Genomic DNA, 16,644 nt, shown 5'->3' on the forward strand with positions numbered 1-16,644 from the left:
ATTTCTTCTTTCCATGTGAAATACTTTATCTGGTTAAGTTGAAAGTAGGTTAAGTTACCATAGAGGACAATGTTAACCAATTTGCACAAATAAGTTTTCATTCTAAGAGTAACTTTGAAATGTTACTGAAATGCCGTAGCATACAAGAAGGTTCTTGAGTCAACAGCGGTATGGGGCTGGAGAGATGGCTCAGCAGTTATAGTCACTTGCTGCTGTTCCAGAGGACACTGGTTCAGCTTCTAGCATAACAATGGGGTTCGTAACTTCAGTCCCAGGGGATCCAATGCCCTCTTCTGTCCTTAACAGGCACTGCACACACATGGTTCACATATATACATGTAGGCAATACACTTACATACGTAAGATAAAATAAGTAATTAAAAAAATGTTGGTGGTGTGGGAGGGGAGGCTAGAGAGAGAGAGAGAGCTCAGTGGTTAAGACCATTGGCTGCCCTTAACCAGTGGACACAGGTTTGAATCCTCACACTGTCTGTAACTCTAGTTGCTAGGCATCTGACACCCTCTTCTGGACTCGGGCACTTCACTCATGTGGTGCACAGACATATATGCAAGCAAAACACCCATACCCAGAAAAAATTTTAAATTATAGTTAAAAAAGAATAAATAACAGGAAAAAGGTATAGCTTCCTCTCTAGGGCCTATGACCTCAGTAGTAAAAACATTAATAGACACTTTTGTGTGGAGTATCTAATACTGAGGAAGAAGAATCAGTGTTAACAACTGCTATTTCTTGCCTACAGCATATTAGTTCCTGTCATCCAGGCTTTAGTTCTCTCAGCTTGGTAGTATTAGTAACAGTATTAGTATATTAATATAAATTAGATTGAATATTCATGTCTCTTACTGTGCTTCTAGTTCTGAGTAGTGGGATGATTGTTAGCTTTCTTGTCAGGTATTCAAGTGGCCTTTACTTTTTTTTTTAAAGATTTATTTATTTATTATATATGAGTGCACTGTAGCTGTCTTCAGACACACCAGAAGAGGGCCTTAGCTCTCATTACAGATGGTTGTGAGCCATCATGTGGTTGCTGGGATTTGAACTCAGGACCTCTGGAAGAGCAGTCAGTGCTCTTAACCACTGAGCCATACCTCCAGCCCCAGCCTTTACTTTTAAAAAGTCAGGTATTATCTGATTTTTAGATGTGCATAGGTATATTACATAGGGCCACCATGGCAATATCAGATTTCATGAAAAACAACAGAAATTTCTTTTCATATCAGTTCTTGGAAGGTTTGGGAATCAGCTTATTGGTATCATATATTTTGATCATTAGAAACATTTGAGACTGTTGAAAAAGTGTCAGTTAAAAATCCTTTCTGACTTGTAAGATGGCTCAGTGGGTAAAGCTGGTAATCTAAATTTAATTTTTTGAATTTGCATAAAGGTGGAAGCAGAGAGGTGACTCCATAAAGTTACCCTCTTATCTCCAAAGTATGTGTGTTCTGGCAGCCACCCACACAGACACTCTCTCTCTCTCTCTCTCTCTCTCTCTCTCTCTCTCTCTCTCTCTCTCTCTCTCTCTCACACACACACACACACACACACACACACACACACACACACACCAGTAATTTAAAAAGGGACTATAGGGATGGCTCAGTGGTTAAAAGAGCACTTGATTTTCTTCTTCCCAAGTTACTCAAGCCACACAGACACGCAGAGTCATAATTAATGTCTTACGTATAATTTTTTAGATCCTATAGTTTGTGATTTTAAACTTAGTCTGCACTTTTCTCAGTATCCATTGCTTTACTTTCATCCAAGCTATCTCATATATGAAGTTGCTTTCTATTCCTCTTCTGCTTAGTGCTTCATCAAATGTTGATCTCAAGTTGTGAAGTACTAATGGAGAGACTCTCAGGACCATGTGTATTAAAGACTCTGTGTATACTCACCTGGACTGATGTTACTATTTGGAGGCATTTCCTCATAGTTTTATATCTTTATATTCTCAGGTACCACGTCTACTCCCAATCCTGGTGTAGGAACATTGAGTCAACTTTAGGAGCTTTTATATCATATGAGTTAGTTTTCATTATTTCTGCTTCTACCTATGTTGAGTTAAGGAAAGACAAGTCTAGATGTGATGTAACTGTGGATCCCTCTCTACTTAGTTTATTAAAATAGTATGATACTTTTATCCTGGCCTGCTGGGACCTCTTTTGAAATGTCAGCATTCATAGGGCTGGAGAGATGGCCTAGCAGGTCAAGTCGAGGATGCCAGAGTGCTTCCCATCACTCTTGCTGGTGTCATAACTTTATCTCCAGCTCTAGGGGATCTGATGCTTCCTTCTGGCCTCTGCAGGCACTGCAGTCATGTCCCCCACCCCCCACTCCCACACACGGGGTGAAAAAAAGGAAACTTTAAAATTAAAATGTCACCTTTCTTAGCTGTTCATTCTAGGTGAACGGCTCAGAGTGCTTTGTTTCCCTGTCTACCTTTTAGTCCTACAGTTTTTTTTTTTTTTTTTTTTACTCTGCCTCTCAGAAATTAACTGTTTCTCTTGTTTTCACGTCTGAGTGAAACTTCTTCTCCATGTCTTACGTAATGTTATTTTATTTTTAATATTACATCTTACCTTGTAGTTTATATGTTGATATTTTGATTCCTTTAAACTATTTTTTTAAAACAAGAACTGTATCTTTCAAACATTTTGACCTTACCAGTAATTGATACTCATCTAAAAATATTCATCCATACCCTGGGACCTGTCTTCTTCAATAGAGAACATAGCGTAAAAGACTGGCTGGGGAAGCAGAGAGAAAAGAGCAGTCTACATAGCCACCGTCCGTTCATTCTCTGCATTGCATGTGTGCGTACACGATTCTCTAAGATTGTTCATATGAACTCAGATTTGTTTTTTAAAGTAAAGCTGGATCTTTACTCTTTATAAGGTTCTCTCTGAACATCCCTCCCTGTGATGTTTTCATAGTCCTTGTTTCTGCTGGTCAGTCTTGGCTGCCATAACAGACAGCGTGAGGGCATTGTTTTACTTGCGTCTTTGGTGGAGGCTTCATTAACATCAGGCATTACTCCAGTTTAGTCTAATACACACATTCAATTTTCTTAAAAAATATGATTTTACTAGTAAATAAATTTGAAAGTCTCAAATGACATGTCTTAGTAAGAATGTTTTTAAAGTTGTCAACAGGATTCTAAGAATATCCTAAGCATGTTCTTAAGCTTCATTTAGAAATCTGACATCTATTTAAGTCAGCCTGTGTGTCTGCCTGTCTTACAAAGAAGTACATCTTAACTATAGAAATTATGGGGTAGGGAGAAAAGAGGAGTTGCTTAAGTTCTATTGGCTAGGATATAGCCATGCTTAGTGTTTTGTTTCTCCCTCCCTTTGAGGGGAGAGTGCTTTTTTCCTCCTATACACATAAATACTCAGTTGGAGAGTGTTTTGTAGTCAGTGTATTTTCAAATTCAAAAACTAGGAATTTGACAGTCTCTTTATAACCAACAGAACTGTTAAGAGAAGTGTTTTTGTTTTTTTGTTTTTGGTCCTCTAAGTACCATAAGACTAGTAAAAGGGGCACATGCATAACATAGTAGAAGTACCATTTGTGGTAGAATTAGGTAATTTTTTTATTGACTGTATGCTGAATTTATAGTCATTATCTCTCATTTTGTCTTTGCTTTGTAATTTAGAGGCATTCAGTAAATTTGTCACCTAGTTCATGAATATCTCTGCCTTTGCCCAGGTTTGTTTACATCTGAATCCATGTCTTTAAACATTACTCTGTTCAGTGTGACAATGAATAGCAACTGTGTCTGACTGTTTGTTCGTGTATTTGTCCATCTATATTGAATAGAGGAGAAGGAGCTGGAGAATAAAGGGGAGTCTACAAAGATGCTGAGGGAGATTATGCTAGAATAACTCAGAGACATCCTCAGAGGAAGATGAGTGGAAATCAGCTTTCCTAAAGTAGCAGCAGCACTTTATTATACTACTTTGTCACATCACTGCTAATGAATTTTAAAGGTATGCTGTACACATTTGGCATGAGTAAGTCTGATGTCTGTGAGTTATGTCAGAGATAAGAAGTAGTGATTCCTACCTTGTGCTGTGAGCCAGTAACTGTCCTAGCCCAGCGTTTAAATGAAATTCAGCCTTATAGCCGAAACATTCTTAAGAGTTTAAAAGTCTTATAGATAGAGGTAGCAATATTTGGCGTTGTGCCACCCACTGGGCAGTTCCACAGTGAAGCATGTTTCTGTTGAAAGCAGCTAAGGAAGCAGGCTGCAAACAGCACATCTCTAAGATTATCAGGAGCATAAGATGGGAGAGTAACTGCACCACCAATGAAGACAGCAAACATTTTCTCATTCAGAAGTCCATTTAGGGCTTCAGTGTATACTTTTTATTCAAATGAATGACTGTCTTCTTTCCGATAACTTTTAGCCTCAGTTCTTTAGCTCCACTGTACAACAACATTCTCAGAATTTTGTATGTCATGGTCTAAATATAAATAATGAATATAATAACAAATTAATTGACTCTTAATGCTCTGTGGATTGTTTTCTCTAATGAAGTTACAGAACATTCAAAATTCAATTTGTTTTTAGAGAAAGTTAAGAATGCGTTAACTTCTAAAATTTTTTCATAGTCTTTTTATGATTACTTACTTTGAGATAATCTGGTTATTGAATACAAATTATTAGAAAGCCAGTGTGCCTGCTGTGGTATAGTTTTCTAGCTTTACAACTGTCATCCTTTTTTTTTTTTCCTTTTTCTTGGAGCTGGGGACTGAACCCAGGGACTTGCGGTTGCTAGGCAAGTGCTCTACCACTGAGCCAAATCCCCAACCCCAACTGTCATCCTTTAATCCCTGGCTTCTCTATGTTCTTACATTTTTTTCTGGTGCCTATATTTTTAGTGTTGTATAAACTTTCTTCCACTATGCAGATCTAGTAGGGATTGCTGTAATTGCCTCGTAACAGCACAGAAGATGAATACAAGCTTCAGCTCTTGTCACCACATGGTTACCTCTTGGACTTACCATTTTCATTGTAGTGTTACAACATTTCAAAACATTTTTAAAGGAGAAATGATAAAAGAATGTTTTATATGTTTTTCTATCAAATTACTGACACGGAGTGTTACATTTTTTCAGCAGAAAATAGAGATTCACAGTTTTCTTTCTCTAATTCTGTTAGTTTTTGGTTCATGAATTTTCAAGTTCATTTATTAAAGGTGCAAACATTTAGAATTGTGCGCCCTTCTGTTCTCTCCCCCTCAAGTATGGGACTCGTTATGTATGTATTGCAGGCTGGCCTAGAACTCAAAAAGATCAGCTGTTCTGCCTCTTAGGTCTTGATGTATTCTCTTTCATTCAGATAAAGACTGTCTGCTGTAAGTCTATTAACTCTATACATTCATTTCTATTGTAACATTTTATCCTTGCTGTTCCCATGGCAAATATGTTTGCTTTTCCTTTAATCTTCTACCTGTCGGGTTTATATCTAAACCACATAAGTTTGTGTCTTGCTTTTTAGTTGTTCTATAATTCAGTAATGGGTATATTTAGCCAATATATTCACACATATCTTAGCTTAAAATTATCTTGGATTTCTCCAGTCTAATCACATTCATTTATTCAAATTTATTTGTGCTCAGATTCACTGAATTTTTCACACACACACCCACTCCCCTGCTTCAAGACCAGGCTTCTCTGTGTAGCCCTGACTGTCCTGGACTCAATCTGTAGACCAGACTGGCCTCAAACTCATAGATTCACCTGCTTCTGCCTGCTGGGATTAAAGGGGTGCCCCACCACTGTCCAGCTGTATTTCTCATTTAATCACTGTTCCATTTAGCTCTTCTAAAGTTTTCATTCATCACTATATATTTTTTAGTTATAGAATTTCTAATTGATTTCTATTATTTCTGTTTTATTTAAGCATATTTATAAGAGCTATTTTTACTTATGTCTTTTATACTTATTTGTAAGAAAAATTTAAAGCTAAACCTAACATTTTCTTTTGACTTCTTTTTTCTTATTGATAGCTCATGCTTTTCCTTTTATCTCTTTCGTAAGTTTTAAATTATTTGCTATATCCTGTGGATATGGAGTAGAGAGTTTGAGCTTTGTTAATCTCTTTGAAGAATGTTAGTTTTCATTCGGATAGTCTGTTCAGTGACTTACTGAATGGCCATCCTTGATTTGTAGAGGCTCAGTTTTATACTTTGTCAGAGTAGGTGTGTGGAAAGAGCAAGGTACTGCTATCCAAGTCCTTTTACCTTGATGTGATTCAGCCTTCAGCTAAACTGCTCCCTTTTGCTGTTTAGATTTACCGTTAGGTTTTGTTAGGTAGTGGTAGAGCAGGGCTTACTTTAGACCAGTTGTTTGTGACCCCTTTGGTGGTCAGAGACCCCTTTTACAGGGGTCACATATCAAGATAGCCTGCATTTCAGATATTTACATTAATAGTAGCAAAATTATAAAGTAACTAATTTCCTGGACATGCAGCTGATACATATTAGAGGAGGAACTATGTTCTAGATCGTTGATCTCAACCTTTCCTAATGCTGTGATGTCAACCTTGAGTACAATTCTTCAGGTTTGGTGACCACCCAACCATAACAGTATTTTGTTGTCAATATTGTCATTGAACTTGTCACTGGGAGATTAGTAGAAATCAAAACAGGCATGAAGATTTTTTTTTTTTTGCCCCAGAAAGGTTCTTAATTTGATTGGGTAGTCAGAGGAAGCTTCTTTGAGGATTTCATATTTCAGCTGAGTGGAAAAGAAGCTGTGTCCTTGGATGAGAGGTGGTCAGGACTGATATATTTTCTAATGAAAAATATATAAAGAAGAAAGGATCATTCTTATATTAGAGGGACTAAAAGAATTGTTCTTAAAGTATAAACAAGAACAAGAGGACAAGGTTTAAATTGGGAAGATGACTTTGGGCTAGTCAGGACTTTAGGCATTGTGTTCAAGAGCTTCATCTTTTCTTAGTTTCTTCCTCTAACCCTGAGACCAAATGCTGGTGAGCTTTCCAGAAAGAGAAAGAACTGCAGTTGGGCTGGGATATTGGGCCGGTGTGAGATCTGGCTCTGTTTAAGGTGGGTGATGCTAACTTGGAGTTTAGAGTAGAAATAGTGTAGACTGTGGATGCACAGAGCATTCCAGTCTCAGCTTGCCACCTTTAGCTTCAGCTCTGTCCCCAGGCAGAGTGAATTCTCTGGGTCTTCCTTATATTTGGCATTCTGACAGGTAGAAAGGATACCTCACTGGGACTAAAGCAAAGATTAATGTAATGTATCCAAATACAGTAGTGCCTGGCATGTACTTTGTAATAGGCACAGATCTTATCTTCATTGAATTAAATTCTGGTGCTCAGAGACAAATGTTGTTTTTTAAAAGATATAAGATTCGTAAGTGAAATAGAGCAAGGACAAGGAAGAGAAAATGAGTTAGGGACATGCTGGCAGGAGAAGGAGATAGTGGGTTAAAGGTAAAGTACCTTGATCAGTAGGTGTTCATGAGAAGGCAGTATTTGAACTCTGATCTGAAGGAGTCAGGAACTGAACTCATCAAAAGGGCTTTTCACAGAGAGCAGCACATATGCAAAAGAGACAAAAGAGACAAAAGAGACAAAAGAGATAAGCTGAGGACCAGAACTGGTTTGTTGTATGGTTCATTGGACTGATTGGATATAGAAGAGGAAACAGTTGAGATTTTAGTAGCAATTGGAGTAAAAGATGCTGGACCTGGTTGGCAGCAAAAGGGAATAACTAGATACGACTGGATTAGAAACAAGTTAAAGGTGGAACTGGATGATTCTCTGACAAAGGAATTTTTAGCTGGAGCAGCTTGAGTGATGGAACAGCCATTTACCAACTAACTGTAGGAAATAGATATATTCAAGAATAAACCTTGGGTGTTTAGTTTTGTGTATGTTACCAGTTGTTATTTATTATTATACAGTATGTGTTAGCTGTTATAACTTAGACTCTATATTTCTTTTCTTTGTGATACTTTGGTGTGTTCTGGGAATTAAATATGGTTGTAGGGACTGGACAGATGGCTCAGCTGTTAAGAGTTCTGACTGCTCTTCCAGAGGTTCTGAGTTCAATTCCCAGCAACCACATGGTGGCTCACAACCATCTGTAAAGGGATCTAATGCCTTCTTCTGGCGCGTGTGAAGACAGTGACAGTGTAGTCACATACATGAAATAAATCTTTAAGAAAAAAATGGTTGTAAATAGACCCTATTTTTACTCTGAAGAAATTTATATTCTACTAGGCAAAGTAGGAATTAATCAAGTAACTATATTGTTAGGGTTTTTTTTTTTTATTTTGAAAACTAATTTTTTAAACAGATACTTATGAACAAATGAGAATGAGGTAATAAAATCAGGTTATCTCTTGCAGACTAACCTATTAGATTATTAATGTTCATATAGTGAATGATGTGCACCCCCTCACACAGCATATACACATAAACACTGATGTTTCAGACTAAAAGATGTTTGTTCCCCCCTCAGTAAACATTTCTTGGAAATCGACTATTAAATGGCATCTTATTTTCTAAAACATGGTTAGCTTAAATAATCTGTGGGAATTTTTTATCCAAAATGAGATGTTTGCTTACTTAACTTTAATTAAAAGGTATATTTCCTGAAATATTTGGGCTCTTATAGATATTCTCCCTGGTAAGTGTTATACTTCTGCTTTTGAGTCTTACCTGGAAACAAGGTGTTACATGCATTCACTTGGCTGAGGGTCAGTTTGCTTTGCAGCTAGTTATTAACAGCATTGCAGTACTGTCATTCTCCTTATGCAATTAAAGTATTACTCGGTTTTGTTTTTTTGTTTTCTTTAAATTCACAGGTTCGTCATAAGGCATCACAGAAGGTTTATGCAATGAAGCTTCTTAGTAAATTTGAAATGATAAAAAGATCAGATTCTGCTTTTTTCTGGGAAGAAAGAGATATTATGGCTTTTGCTAACAGTCCGTGGGTGGTTCAGGTAAGCATGATAACTTTTTGTGTTAAGGTGTCTATTCAGAAGACTTTTATGTGCTTTGTTCGCATAGTAAAAAGTGTAATTATTTTTTATTAGACCTAATTCAGTATGCTTGTTTAATGTTTCTTGATGGAATATCTGTATAGACATGGCATATAAAAACTATTACTTGAAACTATTTCTTTCTTAATCATTTTATATGTAGATTTTACATGATCAGACAGTATACCACTCTGAATTCATCCTGTCATTACACTGATTTGTACATACTGAGGTTAGTTAGACCTCATGACATTCTCAGCCTATCTTAAATGGGAGAAGAGTTTTCTATAGAACCATCTTATAAATTCTACAGTCCTTATATATTTTTCTGTAACATATGATGTCAGTTTTCCTAATTCTGCCTCATAACTATTTAAAAATTGATTGATATATTGCTTCTTTTTCTATTACATATGCTACCAGCTTTGCTTCTTCATATGGTATTTAACTCCAGTATCTAAATCTGTAGATGTTTTGAGCAAGGATGAGGAGTAAGATGAACCACATACCAGTGTGTGCTCTAAGTGCCTAAATGAGCTGGACTTTCATACCTTTCTTTTTTTTTTTTTTTTTTTTTTTTAAAGATTTATTTATTTATTATATATAAGTACACTGTAGCTGTCTTCAGATACACCAGAAGAGGGCATCAGATCTCTTTACAGATGGTTGTGAGCCACCATGTGGTTGCTGGGAATTGAACTCATGACCTCTGAAAGAGCAGTCGGGTGCTCTTAACCGCTGAGCCATCTCTCCAGCCCATCATACCTTTCTTGAAAGAGGCAGCATGGAGTTTTTTGTTTTTTGTTTTTTTTTTTTTTCTTTTTTTCAGAGCTGGGGACCGAACCCAGGGCCTTGCGCTCACTAGGCATGCGCTCTACCGCTGAGCTAAATCCCCAACCCCGAGATTTTTATTTTAAGGTCACATAGATGACTGTGTCGTTTAAAAGGTCATTAGTACTGCTTTTAAAAAGTGATGCTGAGGAGAACTGTAGAGATGTTACATCCGTTAAGAGCCAGCCTGCTCTTCCAGAGGACCCAGATTTGACCGGCCCCTACGTAGCAGCTCTTCTGACCGTCTGTAACTACAGTTCCAGGAGATCCAGCACCCTTTTTTTGAACTCCACAGACATCAGGCACTTACATACATGTAGGCAAAACACCCAAATATATAAAGTTGAAAATGAGATTGAGCCTTAAATTCCTTTTTGGTTTTATTTGGTTAATCGTAGCCATTGTTTAGAAATTCTGACATCTACATTCACACTATATTATGTGTATATGTGTGTAATTACGGGCCTTGATAATTTGCTTTAATAAAGACTGATAGTGATGCTGGTGTGTGGATATAGCTGTAATCCCAGTGCTTGGAGATCTGCACAGGGATTCTTTATAAGTTTGAGTTCTACTTGATCTACGTAAGGAAATTTGTTTCAAAGAGGAGAAAAAAGAGGATAACACTGAAGTGTCCCACTTCAAGCTTTAAATTTCATTCACTTCCATTCCATATATTGTTATCTTTTGATCTTTGATTCTCCTGAATAGATTCTCTACTGAGAAAAAGGGATCTCTTGATTATTTAAATAGTGTCTGGTTGCCGCCATTTCTATTTGCTTGTTTCCAGGGAGGAACTGAAGGGGCCTGTGTTGTTTGCTGGGCTATAGATACACCTTTTCTTGGGAGTTGTGGTCACTCTGTCTTTCTGGAGCAGCATACTGTAGCTTGCCAGTGCTGCTTGCTGCTTATCATGAATAAGAGGATAAAGAATAGAGAAGAGGATTTGGTTCTCCCAAGTCTGGCTACTGATTACTCATTTCTTTTCTCACTGAAATGGGACTTATTTCTTCTGTCTTTTGAATTGGCATCTTTTAGATGTTTCTAAGCGGCTCTTACCTCCAGCTCACTTTTGTGTAAGGTATGAGCAATACTTTGTTTAGTTTTCAGAGAGATATTGTCTCCTTTGTTCCAATTATATCTTTTAAAATTTTTTATTTAGTTTCCTACTTTGTGTTTTCTGTGAGAGGAAAACATTTATTTATGCACATTTTATTGTATGCCTGGAAAAGTAACCATATAAAATTATTCTGTTATTTTCTCATTAAATAGGCCTGATCCAGAAGAAAAGGATTTCATAAATTTTAATCTAGTGGTAGTCTGTTTTTTTTCACTAGTGATAATAATTTTGAGAATTTCATTTTGTTCATAGCTTTGTTTTTAGTATAATTTTGTTCTTCCTTTTCCAGCTCTTTTGTGCCTTTCAAGATGACAGGTATCTGTACATGGTGATGGAGTACATGCCAGGTGGAGACCTTGTTAACCTGATGAGCAATTATGATGTGCCTGAGAAGTGGGCCAAGTTTTATACTGCTGAAGTCGTGCTTGCACTGGATGCAATACACTCCATGGGCTTAATACACAGAGATGTGAAGCCCGATAACATGCTATTGGATAAACACGGACATCTAAAATTAGCAGATTTTGGCACATGTATGAAAATGGATGAAGTAAGTAAGCCAATAAATATGCTGTTTTGTAAAGGTTTTATTCATATTTGTTGTGTTTATGTGTATGAGAGCGAGAGAGCATGCGCATGCAATGGTGAGCATGTGGAGGTGAGAAGACAACTCTGGAGTCGGTTCTCCCCTTCTGACGCATATGGGTTCTGGAGCTGTGCTCAGGTCACCAGGCTTGTGCCACAAGCACCTTTACCTGCTGAGTCTTCTTGTTAGTCCTAGTTTTTTGGAGGTGGGTGCGTGTGCATGTGTGTGTTTGTGTGTATATTTTAAGAAACATACAAATCAGAATTTTGTAATTTTAAGTAAAAATGAACTTTGCTTTGACAATGGCATAACAGCCCCAAGACAAAACCATTTAGAATATTTCCTTTACAATTCATTCATCAAGGTGTAAAATACTTCTGTTAGTGGATTGATGAATGAATATCAGTGCTCAGTTCATTTATCTTCTTGACAAACATCTGTTACTAATCAAAACTAGTTAGTAATGGTCTAGGTGTATAGAATTTGGCTACACAATTTAAATTCAGGTTCAGGAGTATTTCTATTACCATTATTATTTCCATGTTTTTTTCTTCCTTTTGAGAAAGGTGGGGATACAAAAATGAAGAAGTCAGTTGCTGCTTCACACCTTACTACTCTTCTGTATTACAGTTGGTTCAATAACAGTAACTTCAAACATAACCGTGCTACTGGTTTGTTTTGATTATATAATTTTACATTTTGTCCTGTTTTGTCTGTACTACTAATTCCTGCTGAAGTAGGGTTGTGTAGAAGATAGATTATAAATAGTAAGTAATCTGTGACTCTAGGAAACCGAATTTCACCTTGGTGTAGTTTTCATAACCTTCCAGAATCACCACCATCACCACCACCAGCAGCAACAGCAGCAATAGTGCATGCACAAAAACATCTGGAGTGTCCACAGGCATGGATTTTTAAAAATTACATAGGACTCTTAATTTTCTAGTAATTGTTGGGTGAATAATACTGTTGCGAGTTTGAGTTCTGTCACTATTTGCCTTTCCTTTATTATTGTCTCTGTATCAGAGACCAACTAGAACTCAGTGACCAAACCTAACCTCTGGCTTGGTGGTGTGCATCTGAAAAAGTGATTTTTATATGTTTCAGCAATTGAGGAAGAAGATAAATTGATAGAGTCTATGTAAGTCTATATACCCCTTCAGGTTTTTGTAGTCTGTCAGCAATATAGACATCCTTTGATCCTTGAATATAGACATTCAGTGATCTTTACTTTCTTTTATGTTATGTCAGAGGCCAAAAGGTAGTATTGGATTCTCTGGAACTGGAAATGGCTGTGAGCCCCCCATGTATGTGCTGGGAATTGAACCTTTTGGAAGATCTGTTGGTGCTCTTTAACTGCTGAACCTTCTCCCTAGCCCCAGGACTTCAGTTTTAATCTCTGATGTTTCTTCTTGTGTTTATTTCTGAAAAATCTATTTTCCTCAAAATTGTACATTAAAAAAATGAAGGTGGTAATAATTGCTGTATTCTATATTTTCAGCTCTGAGCTGTATGTTATATAGCTTCAGCCAGCACTTGCCACCAAGTCTCTTCTTGGGGCTCACGTGGACCAACTCTTGGTCTCAGAAAGCCAACTCTTGCAAGTTGTATGCTTGTGTGCCCCTCATTCATCAATCAATCAATAAATAAAAGAGATAAAAATAACCTTTGTAATTATAATGAAAATAATTAGTACCCAAGGGAATAATAACTAAGGGAATCCAGCTAGACAGGCTTGTGCAGTTAGGGGCAGATGAAAGTGTGAGTTCCGTTAAAATTTTTGTTTTCTACTTTTGTAAAAGGCAGTTTGAATAGTTTATAAGACCAAACCCAAGACTTCTGGTTGATCCAATTTTAAATTTTTAGTAAACTCTCTTGATCTATATTTTGTTAATGACAAATCATCAAATATATTTAGAAATCATCCAACTTACTACATTTAAAGTTACTTTTTGGGTGTATGTGTGGCACATGCATGTGTGTGCAGGTACACTTGCCTTTGAATAGAAGTGCAAAATCTGACAGTGGATGTTAAATATCTTCTGTCTCCACATTTTATTTTATTTAGATTGTGTGTGTGCATGAATACATACGTGTGTGTGTACACCTGTGCACCTCCATGAGGAACCCAATGGAGGAGGTCAGATGTCTTCTATCACCCACTACCCTATTAACTTGGGACAGAGTCTCTCACTGAGCCACCACTAACCAGTTAGGTTGGCTGACCAGTGAGCTCCCAGGACCTGCCTCCTACTCTCAACATCCCCCACTGCTGAGATTACAAGCACATAGAAGCATGCTTGACTTTTTGTGTGAGTGTTAAGGCTTTGAGCTCAGGTTCAAATCATATGCTATCATTATGCTTGTACTTCTACTTACTGAGCTGTCTCCCTAGCCTTCTATGTTACTTTTATTTTTTGAAGCCAAGTCTCTTACTGTACCTGGAGCTCCCTTGTTTGTTTGGCAAGACTGGCTGGTCAATAAATCTTGAGACTCCCACTGCATTGCCCGTCTTCCACCTGGAGTTTTGGGCATGTATTGCCACGCCTGGCTTTTTACTTGGTTGCTAGGAATTGAAATTCAGGTACTCACTTGTGCACACCAAGTACTTTTACCTGCCTGTCCAGTTCCCAATCAAAGTAATTTTGAGTAGCCATTTGAAAATGAATGCCTAGTTATGTTCTCCAGCTCACACCTCATACAAAGCCACTTAAAATATGACTCTTGGTCCTGTCATGTGACAATGCCTCAGAGCTATAAAGTTGTCGTGATTTATCATTGTTTCATATGTGTTACTTAACTTTATGAAGTTTGCTTAGGTCGGCTTCATATCCTTTAGTGTATTCTCTATCATTTTACTACTACGGAATATTAAAAACTTGCCTTTTTTTTTTCTTACCCCTAGAGCCACTCCAAGAAGCTCTGATTTCTTTTATTAGAAATGGTACTTGTAGTTGCCTGTATGATTGCTAGATATGCTTATTGCTCCTAAGGTATCATGACTTTCAGGCTCAGTCAGTAGATAGAGCTAGGAGGTATGAGTTATAACACCCAGTATTCAGCCACATGCCCCCATGCTTATATTTGGGTCTCTATGCTTATAGATAATGTCAAGTGCTACCACTTAACACTGGTATATCTGGTTGAAGTCTAACACCGCAGGGCCCAGTCTAGTCTTTCACTTCTCTTTTTGTAATTTCTTTCAAAGGCTAAAAACAAACAAACAAAACTCCCTTCTGGTTCATATTAGCTATTTACGGCCTTAAAAAAAAAAAAAACAACTTGTTTAACCCTAGTGTATGTTAAAATTGTTTCATAATTGCTGCCCTCACTACCGTAATAAATAGATTTGCTAATTGCTTCTTGACTTGAAGATGTCCTGATAAAATAGCTAGTTTTTCCAAAACTCCTTAGATTAGTTATTTTTTTCTTGCCCTTCACCATGGTTATGTTATTTGTGAAAAAAAAAAAAGTTCACTTTTTTATATGTGGAGCTTCCTCTGGTTTTATGAGGATTTCTCTCTACCCTTTTTGTCCTTACTGGTTTTCAACAAACTGTAAAGTACAGAATAGTGATTGATGAATGGTAATTGTAGGAGCTGAGTACTCCCCACCTGTAGTGCAGTGTTTGTCTAGACTCCCTAAAGCCCTGGGTTCAATTTTCAACACTGTACAAAAATTAATAAATTATGTGTCCTGTCCTTTAATGTGTCTGTCTTCTTATTTTTGTCCTATGTAATAATCTACAGAAGCATTTTCTTTTATCAATTCATATTCAAATGACTTCTGTTCTCAATTTGCTGGTATATTTGGAGAAATAACATTCTATTCTGCCATATTAAGGATACATAAAATACTATTTTTGAAATTAATTTCTCATATTTAACATGCTTTATAGCATTTAAACATTTGCATAAATCACGTCCATAAAACACGCTGAACTTTCTTTTCCCCAAGGTCATATTACATTAGCTCTTCAGCTTTTTGTTGTTGGTTGTGGAGGTAGTGTGTAGTAATGGGGAATGAACCTGGGGCTTTACACACTAGGTAGACTTTCCAGCATTACTACATCCTTAGCCCTAATATCTATGTAGCATGTTAGTATTTGTATAGTTTTCTTGTAAGAAATATGGTGGTGTACCATTAGCAGGGAGAGGAAGTGAAGGGCATTTGGATTAATTTAGAAAATCTTTACAAGTTGGACAGAACTTGGGATAAAGGAGCTCTGTGTTTAGCTTTACATTGCTAGAATGATTTCCCTTAGCAGAAAGCACTGTGATGCTTATGTGCGCATGTGCTACACGTACATGCTCACTCTCTTACTCTCCTTCCTTCCTTCCTCTCCTGTGATGGATGAGTCTTAGCTTTGTCAAAAAGACTCTAGAGGAGCTAGGGAGATGGTTCACCTGTCAAGTGTGAGGATCTGAGTTCAGATCTCCTAGTAACTGGTAACTAGCTCAGTCAGTTACTGAGCTCAACGTTCAGTGAGAGACTTTCTCAAATAATAAGGGAAAGAGTGATAGAAGAAGGCAGCCATCATTGACCTATGGCTTACACACACTCTAACACACACACACACACACACACACACACACACACGAACATGTGCATGTTATATACATACACATACATACTCTAAGAATGTACTCACAGAAAGTGTCTTACTACCCAAGAAAACAGAACACAGGTAAAGGTGTTGAATCACTGCCAAATATGTTCTCCCTGATGCAGATATTTCTATGCATTCAGTGGTGTATATAATTCCTGAGTCCTGAAGCCACGTCAGCAGTGGTATTCTATTGGAAGTGATATGTGGCACTGTCTGATAATAAATGGTCAGTGTGTGTGTTCACCCTTAGTGTTTGGCTTTGTTTTTTAATTCTGTTGTTTACCCAGACAGGCATGGTGCATTGTGATACAGCAGTTGGAACTCCAGACTACATATCACCTGAGGTTCTGAAATCACAAGGAGGTGATGGTTACTATGGACGAGAATGTGATTGGTGGTCTGTAGGTGTTTTCCTTTTTGAGATGTTAGTAGGTAAGTCAATATTTGAACTT

The 16,644-nt window shown here is 37.2% G+C and overlaps 1 protein-coding gene across 5 annotated transcripts in view; it reads left to right on the forward strand.

The window, feature by feature from the left end:
• The window catches only part of Rock2 (Rho-associated coiled-coil containing protein kinase 2), a 94,399-nt gene that overhangs the window by 39,593 nt on the left and 38,162 nt on the right, over window positions 1-16,644 (forward strand). For all 5 annotated transcript variants that reach the window (XM_087552329.1, XM_087552330.1, XM_087552331.1 and 2 more), the window contains 3 exon segments: window positions 8,870-9,007; window positions 11,287-11,547; window positions 16,480-16,624. Coding sequence is in view for 2 of the 5 variants with exons in the window: in XM_087552332.1 (XP_087408458.1) it covers window positions 8,870-9,007; window positions 11,287-11,547; window positions 16,480-16,624 (544 nt within the window). In the remaining 3 variants the exon portion in view is untranslated.

Source organism: Rattus norvegicus, chromosome 6 (genome assembly GCF_021556685.1).
Source record: "Rattus norvegicus strain SHRSP/BbbUtx chromosome 6, alternate assembly SHRSP_T2T, whole genome shotgun sequence".
NCBI classification, from domain to species: domain Eukaryota; kingdom Metazoa; phylum Chordata; class Mammalia; order Rodentia; family Muridae; genus Rattus; species Rattus norvegicus.